Source organism: Malania oleifera, chromosome 4 (assembly GCF_029873635.1).
Source record: "Malania oleifera isolate guangnan ecotype guangnan chromosome 4, ASM2987363v1, whole genome shotgun sequence".
In the NCBI taxonomy this organism is placed as follows: domain Eukaryota; kingdom Viridiplantae; phylum Streptophyta; class Magnoliopsida; order Santalales; family Ximeniaceae; genus Malania; species Malania oleifera.
The window spans coordinates 85758318-85777040 of record NC_080420.1 but is presented as its reverse complement, the minus strand read 5'-3'; the positions used below and the strand labels follow the sequence as shown (position 1 = coordinate 85777040).

The 18723-nt window shown below is 41.5% G+C and overlaps 1 protein-coding gene across 1 annotated transcript; it reads right to left on the bottom strand.

Annotated features, from left to right (window-relative positions):
* Window positions 1-17362: 17362 nt before the first annotated feature.
* On the bottom strand, window positions 17363-18088 carry LOC131153854 (uncharacterized). Its single transcript, XM_058106305.1, has one exon. The coding sequence runs from the start codon at window positions 18086-18088 to the stop codon at window positions 17363-17365; it is 726 nt and encodes a 241-aa protein (XP_057962288.1).
* Window positions 18089-18723: the final 635 nt, after the last annotated feature.

Genomic DNA, 18723 nt, shown 5'->3' with positions numbered 1-18723 from the left:
AAGCCCACCGATCCTTGTATACGGTACACCCTGGTAGCACTAAAATGTACAGGGATCTTCGGTAATCTTTTTGGTGGAGTGGAATGAAAAGAGAGATTGCTGAATTTATAGCACAGTGTTTTACATGCCAGCAGGTGAAAGCTAATCATCAAAGACCTGCGGGGTCTTTGCAGCCGCTCTATATTCATGAGTGGAAGTGGGAGCATATAGTGATGGATTTCGTCATTAGGTTACCGTCGGCACTACATGGACAGGATGTCATTTAGGTAGTAGTAGATCGACTTATGAAGACTGCCCACTTCCTGCCTATCAGAGTTAACTACTCCTTAAATCGATTAGTGAATGATGAACATGAATATTGGAAATGTGAACATTGCAACGTAACAACTGCAATGAATATTGAAATAAGAAATGCTGATATTAAGAAGGTGAAATGGTGGAAATGAGAAACCCTGATGGATGGATATGGAAACCCCAACGATGGGTTATGATATCGAGCACGGTACCGATGCTAGCAGATGAAAAGTGCAACCACATGAACTCACGGAGCGTGTGGAGTGGCGATACGAATGGGTCAGAGAAGGGTTGTATATTACCCCCTACATTCCGGACCAGGGTTTGAGGCAGACCATTCGTTACTACAGACAGGCATATGGTATTATTTGATCTAACCGGGTCAGTCAACTGCGATTAGATCCAGCTTTTGGGCTGCACAACCCTGACCATGTGGGGAAGCATTGTAATGACCCAGAAATATATACACGATTAAAGCATAATAATAATAATAATAATAATAATAATAATAATAATAATAATAATAATAATAATAATATGGTCATTAAGTTAACATCAATACAGAAGTGTTTTCTATAGGATCCTTGATTCCATGTTTGATGTCTAAGAAAGACCTTATCTTAGCGAGTGCTCAGAGACCATTGCGACCCAGTCGCTCCCTGGAGGTTGGCTTGGTTAAAATGAAATTTCATAGGATAAACAGGATAAACACTATTTGTACATGTAAATAAGTACATATACATAAAATAGTATTTTGACAGACATAATTTGTAGAAATATATGATAAAATAATAATAATAATAATAATAATAATAATAATAATAATAATAATAATATAAGTATCCTATGTGGGGCCCACATGAGTCCCGAAGTCGTGTGGGATTCACATGAGTTCCAAAGCTGTGTAGGACTCATAAAACCGTATGAGGACTATTAGAATTACGTAAGACCCACTTGGGTCTCAAAGTTGTGTGGGGCCCACAAAACCATGTGGGGCCCACATGAGTTCCGAAGTCGTGTGGGGTCTATATGAGTCCTGAAACTATGTAGGGTTCATAAAATCATGTGAAAACTATTAGAATTATGTAGGACCCACTTGGTTCTCGAAATTGTGTGAGGCCCACAAGACCATGTGGGGCCCACATGAGTTTTCAAAATTCGAATTTATTTCTTTTAAAAAAGAACTAAAATATGGCTTAAAAATAATAATAATAATAATAATAATTTAAAAAATATATAATTAATAAATTAAGTAATTAATTAAAAATTAATTAAATGGGAGTGGTGGCAAGCACTCCCACATAACCTCCATCCCTATCCTATACTCAACCCATACCTAACTCATCCCTTACCCATTCTTTAATTTTTTTTTACAAAAATTATAATTTCACCCCTCCCCACTAGGGGTGAGCATAATTCGGTGAAAACCGAATTAACCGGATTAACCGGCTGAAATTGGCCGATTCGGTTCGGGTAAAAAATCCGGTTCGGTCGGTTCAGTTAAAAATCTATAAATTTTCGGTTAATCGGTTTCGGTTCGGTTAACGGTTAAAAAAATATCGGTTAACCAATTAACCGAATTACTAATATTTTATATTTTTAATATAATTTATAATAGGGCAGTTGGGGCCGTCGGCGTCGGGCTCGGGCGACTCGGTTTCTCAATTTCTCTGCACTCTGCCGAGTGCCGATCTGCCCCGCACGGCGCACAGCCACAGGCCGGAACTCTCAGGCCTCTCCATCGGAGTCATCGACTCATCGGATCACCTCTCGGAGAGTCGGAGTCAACAAATCCCCTCTGGCCTCTTCGTCGTCTTCGGCAGCTCGGCGCCTCGGCTCTCCAGAGTCCTCAGTGTCTCAGACTCTCAGACTCTTAGCCACCGGCCCACCAGCTCGTCGTGCAAACCCGGACGGCCGGACCCCAGTAACTCAGTAAGTCTTCCTCCTCTCCTCCTCCTCGAGTCCTCGGTTCCTCCTCCTCCTCCTCTTCTTCTTCTTCTTCTTCTTCTTCTTCTTCTTCCAATTTTGTATAATAATCAATTTTAAATAAAATCGGTTAAAATCGGTTTAAATGGTTAACCGAATTACCCGTTCGGGTAATTCGGTGGGGTACGATTCGGTTTCTGTGACCAATTCGGTCAGTTCGGTTAATGCTTTTATTTAACCGAATTTTTCGGTTAATTCGGTTAATTACCCGAATTTGGCCGAACCGACCGTTTGCTCACCCCTACTCCCCACACCTTTACAAATTCCATTTCTTTCCCAAAATTTTCTTATAAATAGGAAGCTCTCAACTTTCATTTTTCACAAAAATTTTCAAAGGAAGAGAAAGATTTGTGAGTGAAAGAATTAGTGGTGGAGAGAGAATTTTTGAGTAAGTTCTCACTCACCCACACTTTTCGATCTTATTTCTTAGAGATATTTATTGTGTTCGTAGCACAAGGTAAAAAAAGAGACAAGTAAATTTGATTATGTTAGTATTTTTATTTAAAATTCATACCCGAGTTTATTTGTAAGTAAATTTCGATTATATTAATTAATTTCATAAAATTCTCTTGAGTTTATTTTTTATGCATATTTAATTATATACTAGTTTTATCTTTAATATACTTGCATTTATTTTTGAGTTAAGAAATGTTCTAAATCCCTTGGGTATTTTACATCATTAATATTTATTCAAGAAAATATTTTTAACATGAAAATTGTGTGGCATGAGTTTATTTATACGTTGCGTATTTCACGAAAATATAAGTAAAGATTACATGAGTTGATTTTTTTATGTTGTGTATTTCACGAAAATATGAGTAAAAATGAGATTTAATGATATTATTTTTAATTGTACAAATTATATAGTAAAAATATTTTTAAAACCTTTTATGGCAAAGAAAGTTCAAAGTTACAAATACTCGGTACCGCAGTTTAAAGTTTAAACGGATCAGAGTGCACCCACATTGTTTACAGAGTGGTTTTATATGGTAGTGGATTTCTCCTGAGTGCACACCTGGGTCGGACCAGGGTTTAATAAGGAAAATCTCACTTAATGATGATGTACGTTGATTTAGTTTGACCGACCAGTCAGTTAAGTTCAGTTTTCGGACCGCACAACCTAATTATGGAGGTAAACATGACTTACGATTAACAGGCCTAAGGGTGATTTTTTTTATAGTATATGTATTATATATATTTAATTACGTGTACAGAGTTATTGATGATTTGAAGGTAAAATATATGTTTATATGAACATTATTGTGCCTAAATGATGATATAAAGGAAACTAATAAGGAAAAAAAAAATATATATATATATATATATATATGTATATAATTAAAAATTATAATTACCGTTTTTAAAGTTAAAAGTTTAATTTAACAGTTATAGTATATGATTATAAAATTTTACTGTTGTAGTTGATGGCAAAAGTTTTTATGCAGAAATTTTTAAATTTACATTTATTTAAAAAACATTTTTAAAGTTATAGTATTAAATATTATTTTACGAAATTAAAATATTTTGAAAGCTCATTTTGGCCACACACTAATAGTAATCTTATTTACTTACTGAGCGTCATCTCACCCCAATCATTATTTTACATTTCAGATCATTTTGAGGAGCGTACCAGAAATCTGGAGTAGCAAGTGCATGGGCGGGAATAGAAATATCATAATAGAATAAGAAATTTAGCATAATACAATTTAGAATATGTTTGTGTATTTTAGAATTTTAGAAATTTGCATTTTAATAGTTGAGACATATATTTGTAATAAAGGTAATTAGTGTTCTGGTAATAAAAATAATTTACATTTATTTGTGTCCGCTGAAAAATTTATATGTAGGAACCCACTCAGGTTCGGGTCCTTACAAGCATGGCATGGAGAAAAATCCTCAAGGCAGCCATGGATTACATACACGACATGAAATGGTTACTGAGGATACCCATAGGCTGAATAGTGAAATGGAAGTGGCCATGAGTTACAGACACGACATGGTAATGGTTACCGAGGATACTCATGGGCAGGATAAATGAAATATGAAAGAATAATGAAAAGGGCGAAATGAAAGAAAGATGCAAAAGGGAAAATGAATGAAATTGGAAACGAGTTTAAAAGTTTATAAAAGTTGTGTTTTATAACTCTATGACTATATGCACATATCCGTTATATTATCAGATGATTAATGATTTGTAAGAATATGTATATATTATTATAATTACACTCCTATTGCCACACACTGTCAACAACTTATTTCATCTTACTGAGATGTGTCTCACCCAAGTATTAAATATTTGAGGAAACCGAGATCGAGCTGGTGATAGAGCTCCTAGATAGAGTGGAGCTGGTGTCCTGACATACAGGGTGAGTGTGTAAACTAAGGATGGATGATTCCCTTAGAGTTTTGTTTTTTTTGGGATGTATGTTGATGTACACACTTTTCGATGGTTGATACTCTAGTATGTGTATTTGTTGTATAGTGTGTGTGTGTGTGTGTGTGTGTGTGTGTATATATGTATATTGTGACTTCCGCTGATAGGAATACTGGTGTGACCACTTTATCTGGTACCCACCTCGGGTCAGGCCATGTTTAAATAGGGTCAGGATGGTGATGTGGCCGATATGTAATGTATGATAATATGTGTTTTAAAAAAAATGGTATGAAAAATCAAGGCGTTACAGTTTGCTCATTGTTATTTGAGAAAAGTGTGAATCTTCTAAATAAGGTAAGTGGGATTGGGTTTATTTTTTGTTTAGAAATACTTAACCTTACTTTACTTATTCTGATTTTAGAGAAATAAGGATTTTACAATTAAGGAAGGTCCTCTTTTAAATCTATTTGGATACTCTTCCCTAGTGTGACACATAAGATTTCAAATATTGTTAATTTAGGGATTGTTGTAATTGCTTTTCTTAGCCTTGATTTCTCTTGGTTATTGTGGACTTTGTTTTTACTTGATGGAATATATACTTTTATTTAGGGGCAAGCATTCGATGGGTTCAGTTAATTAACCATATTAATCGAAAAGTTTCAGTAAAAAATCTCATTAACCAGGCAACCCTGACGAGACCCGGCATAATAAAATTTGACTTCAAATCCCAAGAATGGGAAGATCTGATTGAGTCCCGTTTATTTTCAAAACTAAGTCCTAGTTATTTTCAAAATTGAGTCCTTTACAAAATTGAATTTTTTTAATTGAGTCCTAATATTTTTAAATCGAGTTCCGGCATTTTCAAAATTGAGTCCCATTTTACTCGAGTCCTATATTTTTTTTAAAAAAATTGAGCTCCTTTTGTTTTAAATTGAGTCCCGATATCTTCTGAATACTTTTAAATGGGGTCCTGATTATTTTTAAGTGGAGTCTTTAATTTTTAAAGTGGGTCTTTCAATTATTGAGTCCTCTAAATGAAAAAATTGAGAACGTTTTGTATAAGTAGTTTATCTTTTAGAAACCGAGTCCTTTCATTTTTGAGTCATTTTTATTTCGGGTCCGTCTATTTCGGAGAATCAAATTTTATATCTTTAAAACGAGTCTCTCTTTGGGTGGATAAAATTGGACAGCAAAAATAAATATTCAAAAATAAAAGGAAAACATGTGCGTAAATTTCTTTCCCTCACTGCCCGAATATTCGCTAACTGAACCGCAATGATAGGGGAACAAATTTCAGGGGCGGAATGATTCTTATGAAACAAATTTTTGCGCGCCAATTGAGTTGCTGGACTCTCTATAAAGAGAGAGTCTCGCATAGGCAGAGGCCATCCGTTCCACCGTTCACGTCATTCATCAACAAGCCTCCATCCCCTGTTTCACACTCTCACCTACAGCTCCCATAATCTCCATCTCCCCGAGCCACAGTCACCCACTCCGGCCACCTCCAGACACCATCAACTCCGGCCGCTAGCATGCCCAACTCCACCATCATCTCCGTCCCCCACGGTCAGATCCATCACCACCACCACCGTCGCCACCTCAGTTTCTCTAGGTATATCCCAGCTCCCCCTCAGAATCTCTCATCCCAGATCTCTTCTCCCCCATAGTCTCTCCCTCGCAACCAACCTCTTTCTCTCCTCTCTCGGCATCGTCGTTCGCACGCACAGCTCCGGCCACGGTTCTCTCCACTCTCCATCCAGCCTACTTTGTCTCCCTCATTCTAACCCCCAGAGCACCCCGCGACCACCGGCATCACCACACAGAACGGATCCTCCCATTTCCTCCCCGTCGCTCTCTCACTCTCGCACGCAGTAGGGAACCGACGCTCAGCTCTTATTCACGGCAAAGGGCTCTCGTTCTCCATTCTCTCACTCTTGGCACTCTCTCACCCTCGGCACTCTCCCACTCTCACTCTCTCGCCGGCGAACACCACCGCCACCACCTCTCTTCGTCAATGGCTCACACACCCAGCAACCACCACGGTAACCACCTTCACCAAATCCGACCACCCTCTTGCAGATCCAACCACGCACCACCGTTCGAGTGTTCCCAATCGCAGCCGCCGCTGTCGCCATCACACGACCACCTTCCTCATGTCGGTGAATCCCCACGATCACTAGCAGCTGTAGCAACCCATGCACCTCTTGCGTCGCTCCATCATTGCAGAGAACGTCCATCTTCAACCTCGCCGTCTTCACCCTGTCCTCCAACCGCCTTGCCAGCCAAATCTTGTCGCGGCGTCGTCTGAATCTCCGCAGCCCGAACCTCTCTTTCTCGTTACAATCCCAGTGGCACGAACCTCTATTTCTCATTATCTCAAGCGTACGCCCCACGCGGAACCCCATTCACAAACATGAGTCCCTCACACGAGCACAAACGGACACATAGTCACCCACTCCGGCCACGTCCAGCCCAATCTCTCACGTCGCATGCACCACCGACGTCTCCTTAGAGCCGTTTACCATCACCAACCACCACTCCAACCATCTATGCAATTCCATCTCCGATCACCACGCACCACTTTCTGTCACGGCCAGCAGAGCACTGCTCTCCCTCCCTCTCATTCTTCCCGCATGACCTTGCATTGCCGACCACCGCAGACCCACAGCTGTGAGCGTCCTTCACAGCAGAACTGACGCTCCTCGGAAGATCACCAGTCCCGTCCAATTTTTCGGCCACACAGTAGCCTCTCACGGCCAGCTGCCTGAGCCCCCTTGCGCAACCACGACCTCCTGGCCGTCTGAACACACTCCCCCTGCTATGAGTTTCCTGCACACTAAATCACACACACAACTGCACACACACTTTTACACATACCAAAACACACACTAACTCATGCACACTCACACACACACACACTAACTCATGCACCAAAACACACACCAACACACGCACCCACGCACACTGCACACACGACACTCATTCACGCACACAGTACACACACCACTAACACGCACACACCACGCCACCAACACACAACTGTTACACATACACGGTATACTCTCGCGGCAGCACACCCTTAATGTTTGATCTGCAGGCTAGCTTTGCCTAATTAACAGAATTTATTGTTACTGCTGAATAAAGTTAAGGTCTTGTGCGTCAGAGAGTTGTTGGAATTTTACTGGGAGAATGCTTGTCTTTGGGATGGTGATGTATGATTAATAGATTGATGACGAAATGTGATTGGATTTTTCTGGGCAGCTTTAGAAAAGTTCTGTTTATCTCATGTGTGTGGGTTATTATGATGTTTAGTTTATTGTTAGGGTTGATCTTATCACCAGGTATTTTGATGGTTTGTTATTGCGGTATTTGTTATGCTTAGTATGTATTGTGGCATTTATATTTAGTTATTATGTTTATATTATATACTATGGCATTCATTATGTGTATATATATGTGCAAAGTTGTAGGAATACGTGACCTCACCTAGAAGGTTGCACATGTCTATGGCCTTGACTAGGCCTAAAACTCATTGACCCTCTTCTACCGATTTATTCTCGAACCAGTTGGGTCCCTTGAATCGGTATGTAACCAATCTAATTGTTTTATTTGGTATATTATTATTTAAACATTTAATAATTTAAAAATCCACAAAAAAATCATAACGCTCATAAAATCACAAAAAAAATTCAGAAAATTCCTAAGAAAATGCCAAAAATATTTTGGACTTGATTTTTATTGTTTTTCTTTAATTATCTTTTTGTTATTTCAAAATTTGGGGAAAATATAAAAAATTTTATAAAAATTTAGGAAAATTGCAAAAAATTATAAAAATATTTTGAGGTTGGAAAGTCATCTTTTGCAAATTTTTCATCCCAAATGCACTCCAAAAACCTCCCGGAATATTATTTTTCATACTTAGAAAATTGTATAACATTTTCAAAATCCCGGGAACGTATTTTTCAAACTATTCTTTTGATTTTCCATTCCGATGATTTAAAAGGCAGGTATAAGCTCTTCTAAGCGCGATATGCCCTAGCTCTGAGGGATTAATTATATAGTATTTTATTTTGTGCATTTCTTTACACTTTTTTATAGGAAGTAATTTTCTAAGTCTTAGTCAATTTATTTTGAAATAATTTTCGATTAATTAGGTACCGTTCATAAGAACGAGCATGTAGGGGGTGCTAATACCTTTCCCTTGCGTAACCGAACTCCCAAACTCCCGAACTCGACTCTAGTAATGCATACTGATTCTACCCTTAATTGGGTAATAATCAAGTGTTCTAACCACACTTCAAAAGGTTAGTGACGACTCCATACACTTTGTTTTCCACAAAAATCACATTTTCAAAATCCACACACTTCATTATCATTTTTCAGTCGTCCCAAGTTCGTGTCCGAGAATGTCGCGATAGCTCGGACGATCAAAATTCCATATTTAAAAAAACTCAAAACCAAAAAAATCGAATTTTGGTTAAGTCGGTTAATTGATTTTAATCGATTTAATTTTTTAATATATATAAAATATAAATAATATATAATATATGAAAAATAAATAAAAGTTTAGTATATATATAATATATAAAATATTTTAATATAATATATATAATTATTTATTATTAATTTATACTATTTGGTTAATTCGGTTAACCGAATTAACAGAAATAAAAAATCGAACCAAAAATCAAAAATTAAAATTCAATGGAAATGAAAACCAAAACCGAACTGACCAAATTTACTTAGTTAATTATGTTTCTTAGGCTTGTGTTACCGAAAAATACTAAAATAATTAATCCAACAATGGAACCTGAAAGGGGTGTGACAATATTCTTCTATGATTCTTTATGTGAGGGAAGCCTTATGATGCTCAGGGTGCCAAGTGTATTAGTTGTTGCTATTGTCGAGCAACGAACTATGCTGTTGTTGGTTGGAATTTGTATTCAAAATTCAAAATTCTCAACTCTCATTTCCCTCCACCATGCAAATAGACCATACAAGACCTATTTTGCGCACATCCTAGTGGGGGATAGAGTGAGTTTGCAGAGAAGGAACTTGGGTTTTAAGGGTGACATGGAGGTATTCCTACTTTGGGCATTTGAGAGACATCATTCTCTATTAATCCTTTCATTCAATCTTTAGGTCTGTGTGCATTTTTGAGTGCATCTTCCATTAGAAAAAAACAAGCCCTCACATGTTCAAGTTAGTCCAGTCACTCTCTTTAAATTTTTAAGTTTGCATTGTATTTTTGTATGTGTATGTTTAGGTTATTGTGTTTCTTTCACGTGGCATGATATTTTGAGTGTACTTTCATGTATTAATGTTACTTTGGTGTTTCTGGTGTTAGCCTAACAAGACTAAATATCGTTTTGATAATGAAAAACCAAGACATCTAGTTGTGCTGTTAAGTGTGTATACAAGTATTACAGTATAAAAGTACAATGAAAGATGTAAAATGGAACGCCATGAAGCACACAAGTAAATGAAAGATGGCTATTGACATGAAGTTTGGATAAAGACCAAGCTTAAGGACATGAAGACTTAGATAGGTTGTTATGTGTGTTGCAGGGTTACTCCTTCGACTTCTGTTGACCTAAAAGGGGAAGAAAATAAAGACTTGGAAGACCCGGGGTGTACTCCGGGAGATCACTCTGATACCTAAACAAGAGGAACGCTTTTTGAGAGGCTGAATGCAACAGTAGAATGGTGTTCAATGACTTACCTTAGCCTTTTCTCTAGATCCCTTATTATAGGGGCTCGAGTTGACCGTAGGTTGGTTCATATTTATTGCGCGGGGGCGTGAATTGCTTCCCAGTCATAAAGTGCTTGTACCTATTACTCGGCTATTTAAGCCGCTGACGTGGATCTCTCCTCCTCTTTATTGGGTTGGAGCTTATCACTCGTCAGAATGTCTGACCCAGAGAAGGCGCGAGACAGGTGTTGACTTGCCCTCATTGGTTAGATTATTTTGGGCGTATCAGTTCCCCCCCCCCTCAGTTTCAAATTTCTGGACGAAATTTTGAATAATTGCTTTGTCTGCATCTTTCCCCTTAGAAGGTTTAATGCTCTCTTTTTTTTTTTTTGTGTGGTTTACCGAACGAGCTGTCCGAACTGCTCCACTGAGGGACTTTTGCTGAGCTGTCAGAGCTACTCTATGGAGGGGATTTTGCCGAACTATTGGAGCTGTTCCACGAAAGGAATTTTGCCGACTTGTCCGACCTGTTCCATAGAGGAAAATTTTGCCGACTTGTTCCATAGAGGGAAATTGGCGGAACTGTCCGAACTGCTCCATGAAGGAAATTTTTTGCCGATCTATCTGACCTACTCTATGAAGGGAAGTTGGCTGACCTGTCCGACCTGCTCCATGAAGGGAAGTTGGCCAACCTGTCCCATGGAGGGAAATTGGCCAAGCTGTCCGAGTTACTTCATGGAGGGAATTTTTTATCGAACTTTCTGACCTGCTCCATGAAGGGAGTTGGCCGACCTATCTGACCTGTTTCATGGATGGAAATTGGCTAAGCTGTCCGAGCTGCTCCATGAAGGAAATTCTTTGCTGATCTGTCCGACCTGCTCCATGAAGGGTAGTTGGCCGACCTGTCCAACCTATTTCATAGAGGAAAATTGGCCGAGCTGCTCCATGAAGGGAATTTTTTTTCTGATCTGTCTGACCTGCTTTATGAAGGAAAGTTGGCCGACCTGTCCGACCTATTTCATGGAGCGAAATTGGCCGAGCTGTCCGAGCTGCTCCATGAAGGAAATTTTTTGCCGACCTGTCCGACTTACTTCATGAAGGGAAGTTGGCTGACCTGTCCGACCTGCTCCATGAAGGGAGTTGGCCAACCTATCCGACATGTTCCATGGAGGGGAATTGGCTGAGCTGTTTCATGGGGCGAATTTTCCCCAACTGTCCGAACTGATGTTCCGAACTCGCCTATTGAGCGAGTCTGTCGATCAGTTCATGCCGAGTTGCTTCATGAGGCGAATTTTTCCCAATTTTCTGAACTAATGTTCATGGTTATAGGCTTTTTGATTAATGATTCGCGCTCCACTGCTGGGCGGTTTTTGACCTTACGAGTCGTGCTCGCCTTTTTGGCCTTTGTTGCTTAATGAGTCGTGCTCATCTGCTGTGTTGTTGCCTTCTGAGTCGTGCTCGGTAGTTTGGCCTTTACAACGGATGAGTCCTACTCACCAGTTGGGCTGTTGCCTTCCGAGTCGTGTTCGTTAGTTTGGCCTTTGCAACGGATGAGTCCTGCTCATCAGCTAGGCTATTTTTGGCTTTACAAGTCGTGCTCGTCCTTTGACCCTTGATATTTTTAATGAGTTGTGCTCATTTATTAGGGGTTGTTGCCTTCCGAGTCGTGCTCGGTTAGTTTGGCCTCTATAACTGATGAGTCCTGCTCATCAGTTGGGCTGTTCTTGGCTTTACGAGTCATGCTCGTCCTTTGGACCCTTGATAGTTAATGAGTCATGCCCATTTATTAGGGGTTGTTGCCTCCCGAGTCGTGCTCATTTATTGGGTGTTTCATCTACTCCTTTTTTCAAGGCGTCGTCACCATCCTTCTTATCCTGCTAAAAATTGAGAAATGCATGTTTTAAATGCGTTGTACCTTGGGAAGTGACTTTGGGTGAAACATTCTCATTTGTGGGTTGCCGATCTGACTTTGTGTCTGGGGCGATGTGGTCTTTCCGAGCGATGTCTGTCCTCGGGAAGCCGTGGATGTGCACATGTCAGAGATTTTCTGTGTCATTTTTCTCCCTCAAGATGCAATCCTTTTTTGCAGATGAGAATTTTTTAGATTCCCGCCTCGGGGATTCGTGCCGTCCTCTCTTTATAAAGGCCAAAAGACTCCCCCATATTATACTCATCTTCAGTCCAAAGGACTCCCTCATTCTCTTCTCTTCTTCAATCCAAGGGTTCCCCCACTTGTCATTTGGTACACTCTCCCTTTTAACTGCATGTTTGTTTTGTTGTTCTTCATGTTCTTTACGATTCTTGCCTCCACTTTGCATGTTTGATCCTTTCTTGTAAGATGACTTTACTATTTATGTGTGGAATTTTTCTGTTTTGATCTGCTTTGGCATCTTTTCCTCTTTGTTTTTGCTGAGTGCTTTCCCGTTTGATCCGTTGGTAAAGGAATTCTTTCGTTCACACTTTGTTTTCCCAATTGAGTCTTCTTCACAGCCTTTGAGGGTTCCTACTACAATGAGGAATGCTCGTTGTGACCTCACCCCCTCCGATTTGCAGAATATTCGTTATTTTTTTGCTATACCACAGAGTATTACTATTAGGTTACCCTCTATTTCTGAGTCAGCCCTTGATCCGGGCTCCAAGGAGCTCTGCCTCTATACAGATTACTTAGATTTGGGTCTCCATCTCCCTTTCCCCCCCCCTTTGTCTCTAATGTATTACGTTTTTACCAAATAGCACCTTCCCAACTTGTCCCGAACTCCTATCTCTCGCTCACCTGTTTTGTCGTCCTTCTGCTCCGCCTGGGCAACCAGTCTACAGTTTCTCTTTTCAGGAGTTGTTTCCAGATGTGAACGCATCCTGTAGAGAAGAAGCTATACTATTTCAACTCTCTACCAGGTTATAAACTTTTTTCGCCGGGCAGTTCTTCCATACATAATTGGAAGTCCCGGTACTTTTTTGCCTCGGGGGAGTTGAACTACACGGGCTCTCTAGTCTGGTCTTCTCCTCTTGATGGTAACGTTGTCTATCCCTTATCCACCTTTTTTTGCAAAGCTATCGGTAGGTTATCCGCTGACTCACCTTTTTTCCTTTCATCCCTTTTCCTTTGTAGTTCGGATGCGCCACCTTCTTCCAAGGCTTTCCCCCGAAGAGCAGACCATCCTAAAAGAGCTGCGAGCCCTTGGCGAGTAGGGAATTATCCCTCACAAGGAGCTGCTCCAAGAGTGTGTCCTCGTGCAGTGGGGGATCAGCCCCGTTTCCTCAAGTCTTTCTTTGCCTCTGATTTCTATATATGTGTTCGGATATTATCTCTATTGTTGGTGTTTTTACTTCTTTTCTCCCTCTCCTTGCAGATATGGATTTCAAAAAATATGAATCTCTCATGGGGGAAGCTAGGAAGCAAAGGGTGAGTAGGAGTAGGAAGAAGAGAAGGGAGATCGAGGGGGAATCCTCCCAAAGGGATGCACCTGCTGTAGGTGATTCCGGTGCCCTTGCTAATGAGATCAATGCTGCTTCTCTGCCGGTCCCTTAGACTCATACTGAAGTGATTTTCCATGAGCCGACCCGTTCTGCCTCTGCTCTATGTCGTGCGGTACACACTGAAGACTTTGTGCAGGCTCAGTGCACTCTTCCTGATGCTCTTTTAGCGAAGATTCGTCACACCTCATACCAGGTATGCTTTTTAGCTGGTTTATTTTCCTCCTTATTGTGTTTGTCATCTGTTCTGTTTTTGTATCCTTCCTCAGCTGACGACGATGGCTCTAGCCCAAGAGGAGAAGGTTGTCGAGATGTACCGGCAGACCTTGGACGCCAGGGAGAAGTACGTTGTTGCCCAAAACGAACTTCGTGAGGCCGAGGTCCGTGAGTAGGCTTTGCAAGCTGAGGTTGAATGCCTTCGTAGGGAGGAGTTACCTGCCAAAGAAGCTGCCGCTGCTGATACTGGCTCCCGAACCATAGTAAAGGAGTATAAGGACTCCACTCAGTTAGTCCTGGACACCTCCAAGGCTTACCGGGTGGGGTTCAGGAGGTGCTGAGATCAAGTCAAAACCAAACACCCTAACCTTCTGCTGTATGGTGTGAGCTCACATAGGTATGACAATGATAGTTCTGAATCCGTTGAAGATCTGGACGAGGATGAGGAAGGGGATGAGGAGGAAGGTGGAAAGGGGAGTAAAACAAACTAGTTTGTAGGAACTGAACTTCTAATTTAAATTTTTCAAACTTTCTTCATGTAGTACAATTATGGTAATTGGTACTTTATTACTGCACTGTAAGAAGCGCTTTCAAGAATAGTATTTTTTTAACATATCTGAGTTCCATGTGTTATTAATCTTTTTCTCTCCTACATCTTCCAACTTATATGTCCCTGGCTTTATCTCGGTTGTGACTCTATATGGACCCTCCCAGTTTGGTTTTAACTTGTGCGACCTTGACTCCGATGGGTTGTTCCGCATCTTCCTTAGGACTAAGTCTACGGGCTGAAAATTTCGTACTTTGACGCAATTGTTGTAGTAATTTGCTACCCTCTGTTGGTATGCTGCAACTTTTAGACTTGTCTGATCCTGCCTCTCTTCCAGCAGGTCTATTTCTGATCTGAGCTCTTCATTGTTGGTCTACTTATTAAAGTATTGCCTTCGCCAGGAGGGTATCCCTACCTCTGCTGGGATGATCGCTTTTGCACCAAAGACAAGCATAAAAGGGGTTTCCCCTGTTGCCGCTCTTTTGGTGGTGTGGTATGCCCATATGAGGGAAGGGAGTTCCTCTGCTCATCTACCTTACATAGATTCGAGTCGCGTCCTCAATCCGCTCAGTATCATCCGGTTCATGTTCTCTACCTGTCCATTGCTCTGTGGGTGTGCCACTGATGCGAAGACGAGCTTAATAGATAGGTCCAAATAGAACTTTTTGAAGTGCTCGTTGTCGAACTGCCTTTCGTGGTCTGTAACTATTGCCCAAGGGATTCCGAAACGGAAAACCACGGATGTCCACACGAAGCGCGTAATGTTCCACTCTGTTATGGTGGCTAGAGGTTCGACCTCTACCCACTTAGTGAAATAATCTATTGCTACCAACAAAAACTTTCTTTGACCAGTCGCCTGTGGTAAAGGTCCCAGGATGTCTATACCCACTGTGCGAAGGGACAGGGATTGGTTAGAGTGGAGAGTAGACTAGAGGGTACATGTGGTACTACTGCGCATCTTTGACACCTGTCGCATCGTTTGACAAGCTCGATCACTTCTTTCTTCATTGTGGGCCAGTAAAATCCTTGCCGCATAGCCTTGTGGGCTAGGGCCCTACTAGCAAGGTGGTTTCTGCACACTCCTTCGTGGATTTCCCTTAGTACGTATTTCCCTTCTTCATTGTTTAGACAACGAAGGTAGGGCAGTGTTAGGGATCGTCTGTATAGCTCCCGGCCTATCAGCGTATATCTTGCTGCTTTCCTTCTCACTTTCAGAGCTTCCTTGTTGTCCTCTGGTAAGGATCCGTCCTGAAGGTATAGGAATAGAGACGCCCTCCAATCATCCTTGCTGATTTCAGACTCCACTGAGTTAATTTTGTCCTCCTCATATGAGGGTTTCCCTATCCGCTCTAGTTAAATAGCGTCATTCCATTCCGAACCGATTGCTAAGGCCAATTTCGCGAGTGCATCGACCTTTTTGTTCTCTTCCCTTGGTACATGTTCTATATCGAACTGAACAAATGCTTTCGCGTATTCTTGGGCCTTAACGAGATATTTCTTCATTCTTTGATCCCTAGCCTCAAATTCTCCTTTCAGCTACTCTACCACCAGTTGGGAATCACTCAAGACCTTGATCTGTGCCACCCCTAATGCTTCTGTCTAGCATAGGCCTGCTAACAAAGCTTCATACTCCGCATCGTTGTTGGTTTCTATGAACTCCAGCTTTAGTGCGAAAAGAGTTTCACTGTCGTTCGGGGCTGAAAGGATGAATCTAGCTCCCCCCTCTAGCAACGTTAGACAACCCATCAACATGTAGTGTCCATACGTCTGACTTAGTGGATGACTTGGGGAGCTTTTTTGCTGTAAAATCAGCTAGCACCTGGACCTTGACAGCGAGCCTTGCTTGATATTGTATGTCGAACTCACTTAATTCGATTGACCACTTCATCATCCTTCCCGAACTTTTCCGCCGCTGTAGAATTTGTCTCATTGGCAGGTTTGTTAACACAATTACCTTGTGGGCCTGAAAGTAGGGCCTCAATTTTCGTGCTACACAGATGATGGAGAAGGCGGCTTTTTTTGCCATGCAATAGTTCTTTTCGGCTCCACTCAGCACCTTGCTAGTGTAATATATGGGCTAATGCTTCTTGCCTTCTTCCCGAACTAGGACCGAGCTGACGACATTTTCCGTGGATGCTATATATAGGTAGAGGTCTTCCCCATTCTTTGCCTTCGTCAAAAGGGGAGGGGATCCGAGGTATTGTTTGAGCTATTTGAAGGCTTTGGCTTGCTCCTCCCCCCATTCGAATCCTCCCTTCTTCCGTAGTGCTCTAAAGAAAGGTAAGCCTTTGTCCCTTGAGCAGGAGACAAACCTACTGAGGGAGGCTATCCTCCCTATCAAAACTTGGATCTCCTTTTTTGTCCGTGGAGTCTCCATTTCCAGCAGCACTTTTATTTTATCCGGATTTGCTTCTATACTTCTATGAGTCACCATAAAGCCCAGGAACTTTCCTACAGAAACACCGAACACACACTTCTATGGGTTCAGTTTCATCTCCGCTGTCAAAGGTTATGATTTCGTCTTTTTTTTGTTTCGTTTGCTACTGGTTTCCCCCTTCTTCATCGATATCACCTGTTTAGCATATCTTTTGCGGGCACTCCCGCTATCACCTCCACTAGCGGATCCTCCGAAGATCACCGCAATCTCCCCTATGACCTGCTCTTCATTTTCTTTTGTGCCATGCCTTCTCTGCTCGAGAGGTTCCCTTTGTGGATTTTCTTTCTTTATAAACTTTGACAGGTGTCCCCTTCTTATTAGGACTTCAATTTCTTTCTTCAACTAAATGCATTCTTTTGTGTCATGGCCATGATCCCTATGGAATGCATAGAACTTGGACATGTCCCGCTTGTATAGAGGCGTTCGCATAGGTTTAGGCCACGAGATGTAGTCCTTCTTTCTAATCTGCATCAGTAATTCCGAGCGCGATACATTCAAGGGTGTGTACGTGGAGAACTTGTGGTGCTTTCCTCTCATCTTTGGGCCCACGTGCAGCGCATTAGTCTCGTGTCTTCTTGCAGATCTATAGGATTCTCCCGTTTCTCTGCTATTGTTTTTCCTTTTCCGCTCTATGCGACTTCCTCTCTTATCCGTCATCTCCTCCAGGTTGATGTATTTCTGTGCTCGGACCATCAGTTCCCCTATATCCACTGGCGGTTTTTTTCCTAGTGAGTATAAGAAGCTTTCGGGCTGGAGAACCATTGTCAAGGCTGCCAAAGCCACCCCCATGTCCAATTTGCTGATTTCTAGGGTTGCTGTGTTGAATTGATGCATGAAGTTCTCTGGAGTCTCCTGCTCCCCTTGCACCATACTCATGAGATGGCCCGTTGTTTTAGCAATTCTCCGGCTATTAAGGAAGTGGTCAGTGAACAGTTGTTCCATCTCTGCGAAGGAACCAATGGATCTGGGTCGCAGAGTTTGGTACCAGTCTCTGGCAGTACCCTTAAGCGTAGTTGCAAAAGCTCGACACATGATGGGGTCTGGAGCCCCTTGCAACTGCATCAACATTTTAAAATTATCCAGGTGATCAATTGGGTTAGACAACCTTCGAACCTTTCAAAGGTGGGCATCTTGAATCTACTTGGCAATGGAGCCTCCATGATTTATTTGTTGAATGGCGGCTCTGAGGACCTCAGGGATGCTTCCCCGTAGTAGGGTTTGGTTCTGCCCTCTTTTATTATCTTCTCTATATGATCTATCTTCTTGATTCTTTCTTCGAGCTCCGTGGATCTTTGTTGGTTGACGTCCACGCTGTTTGCATCTTCTACCTTCTTGTTGAGGTAGGTTTTCTCCTCGTTCTCCACTGGTTTGTTAGCTTGCTTGTCTGTACTGGGGTTCTCTTGCGGTTGGTGGAGGACGTGCCCTTCTTGACTCTTTTGTTGTAAGAGTTGGTTGAGCATATCCTTTATTTCCTTTTGGAAAGCGAGGAACTCCTCCCTACTGACACCCGATGATTCTGCAGGCGTGGAATGGATAGACTGGGATGATTCTTTCGCAGCAGGGATGGAGGTAGAACTATGTGAGGTTGACATTGCTGGAATGTCGAAAGTCGAGAGCAAGATATGATCGCCTCTTAAAAGTAGGTTTCCACAGATGGCACCAACTGTTGCAGGGTTGCTCCTTCGATTTCTATTGACCTGAAA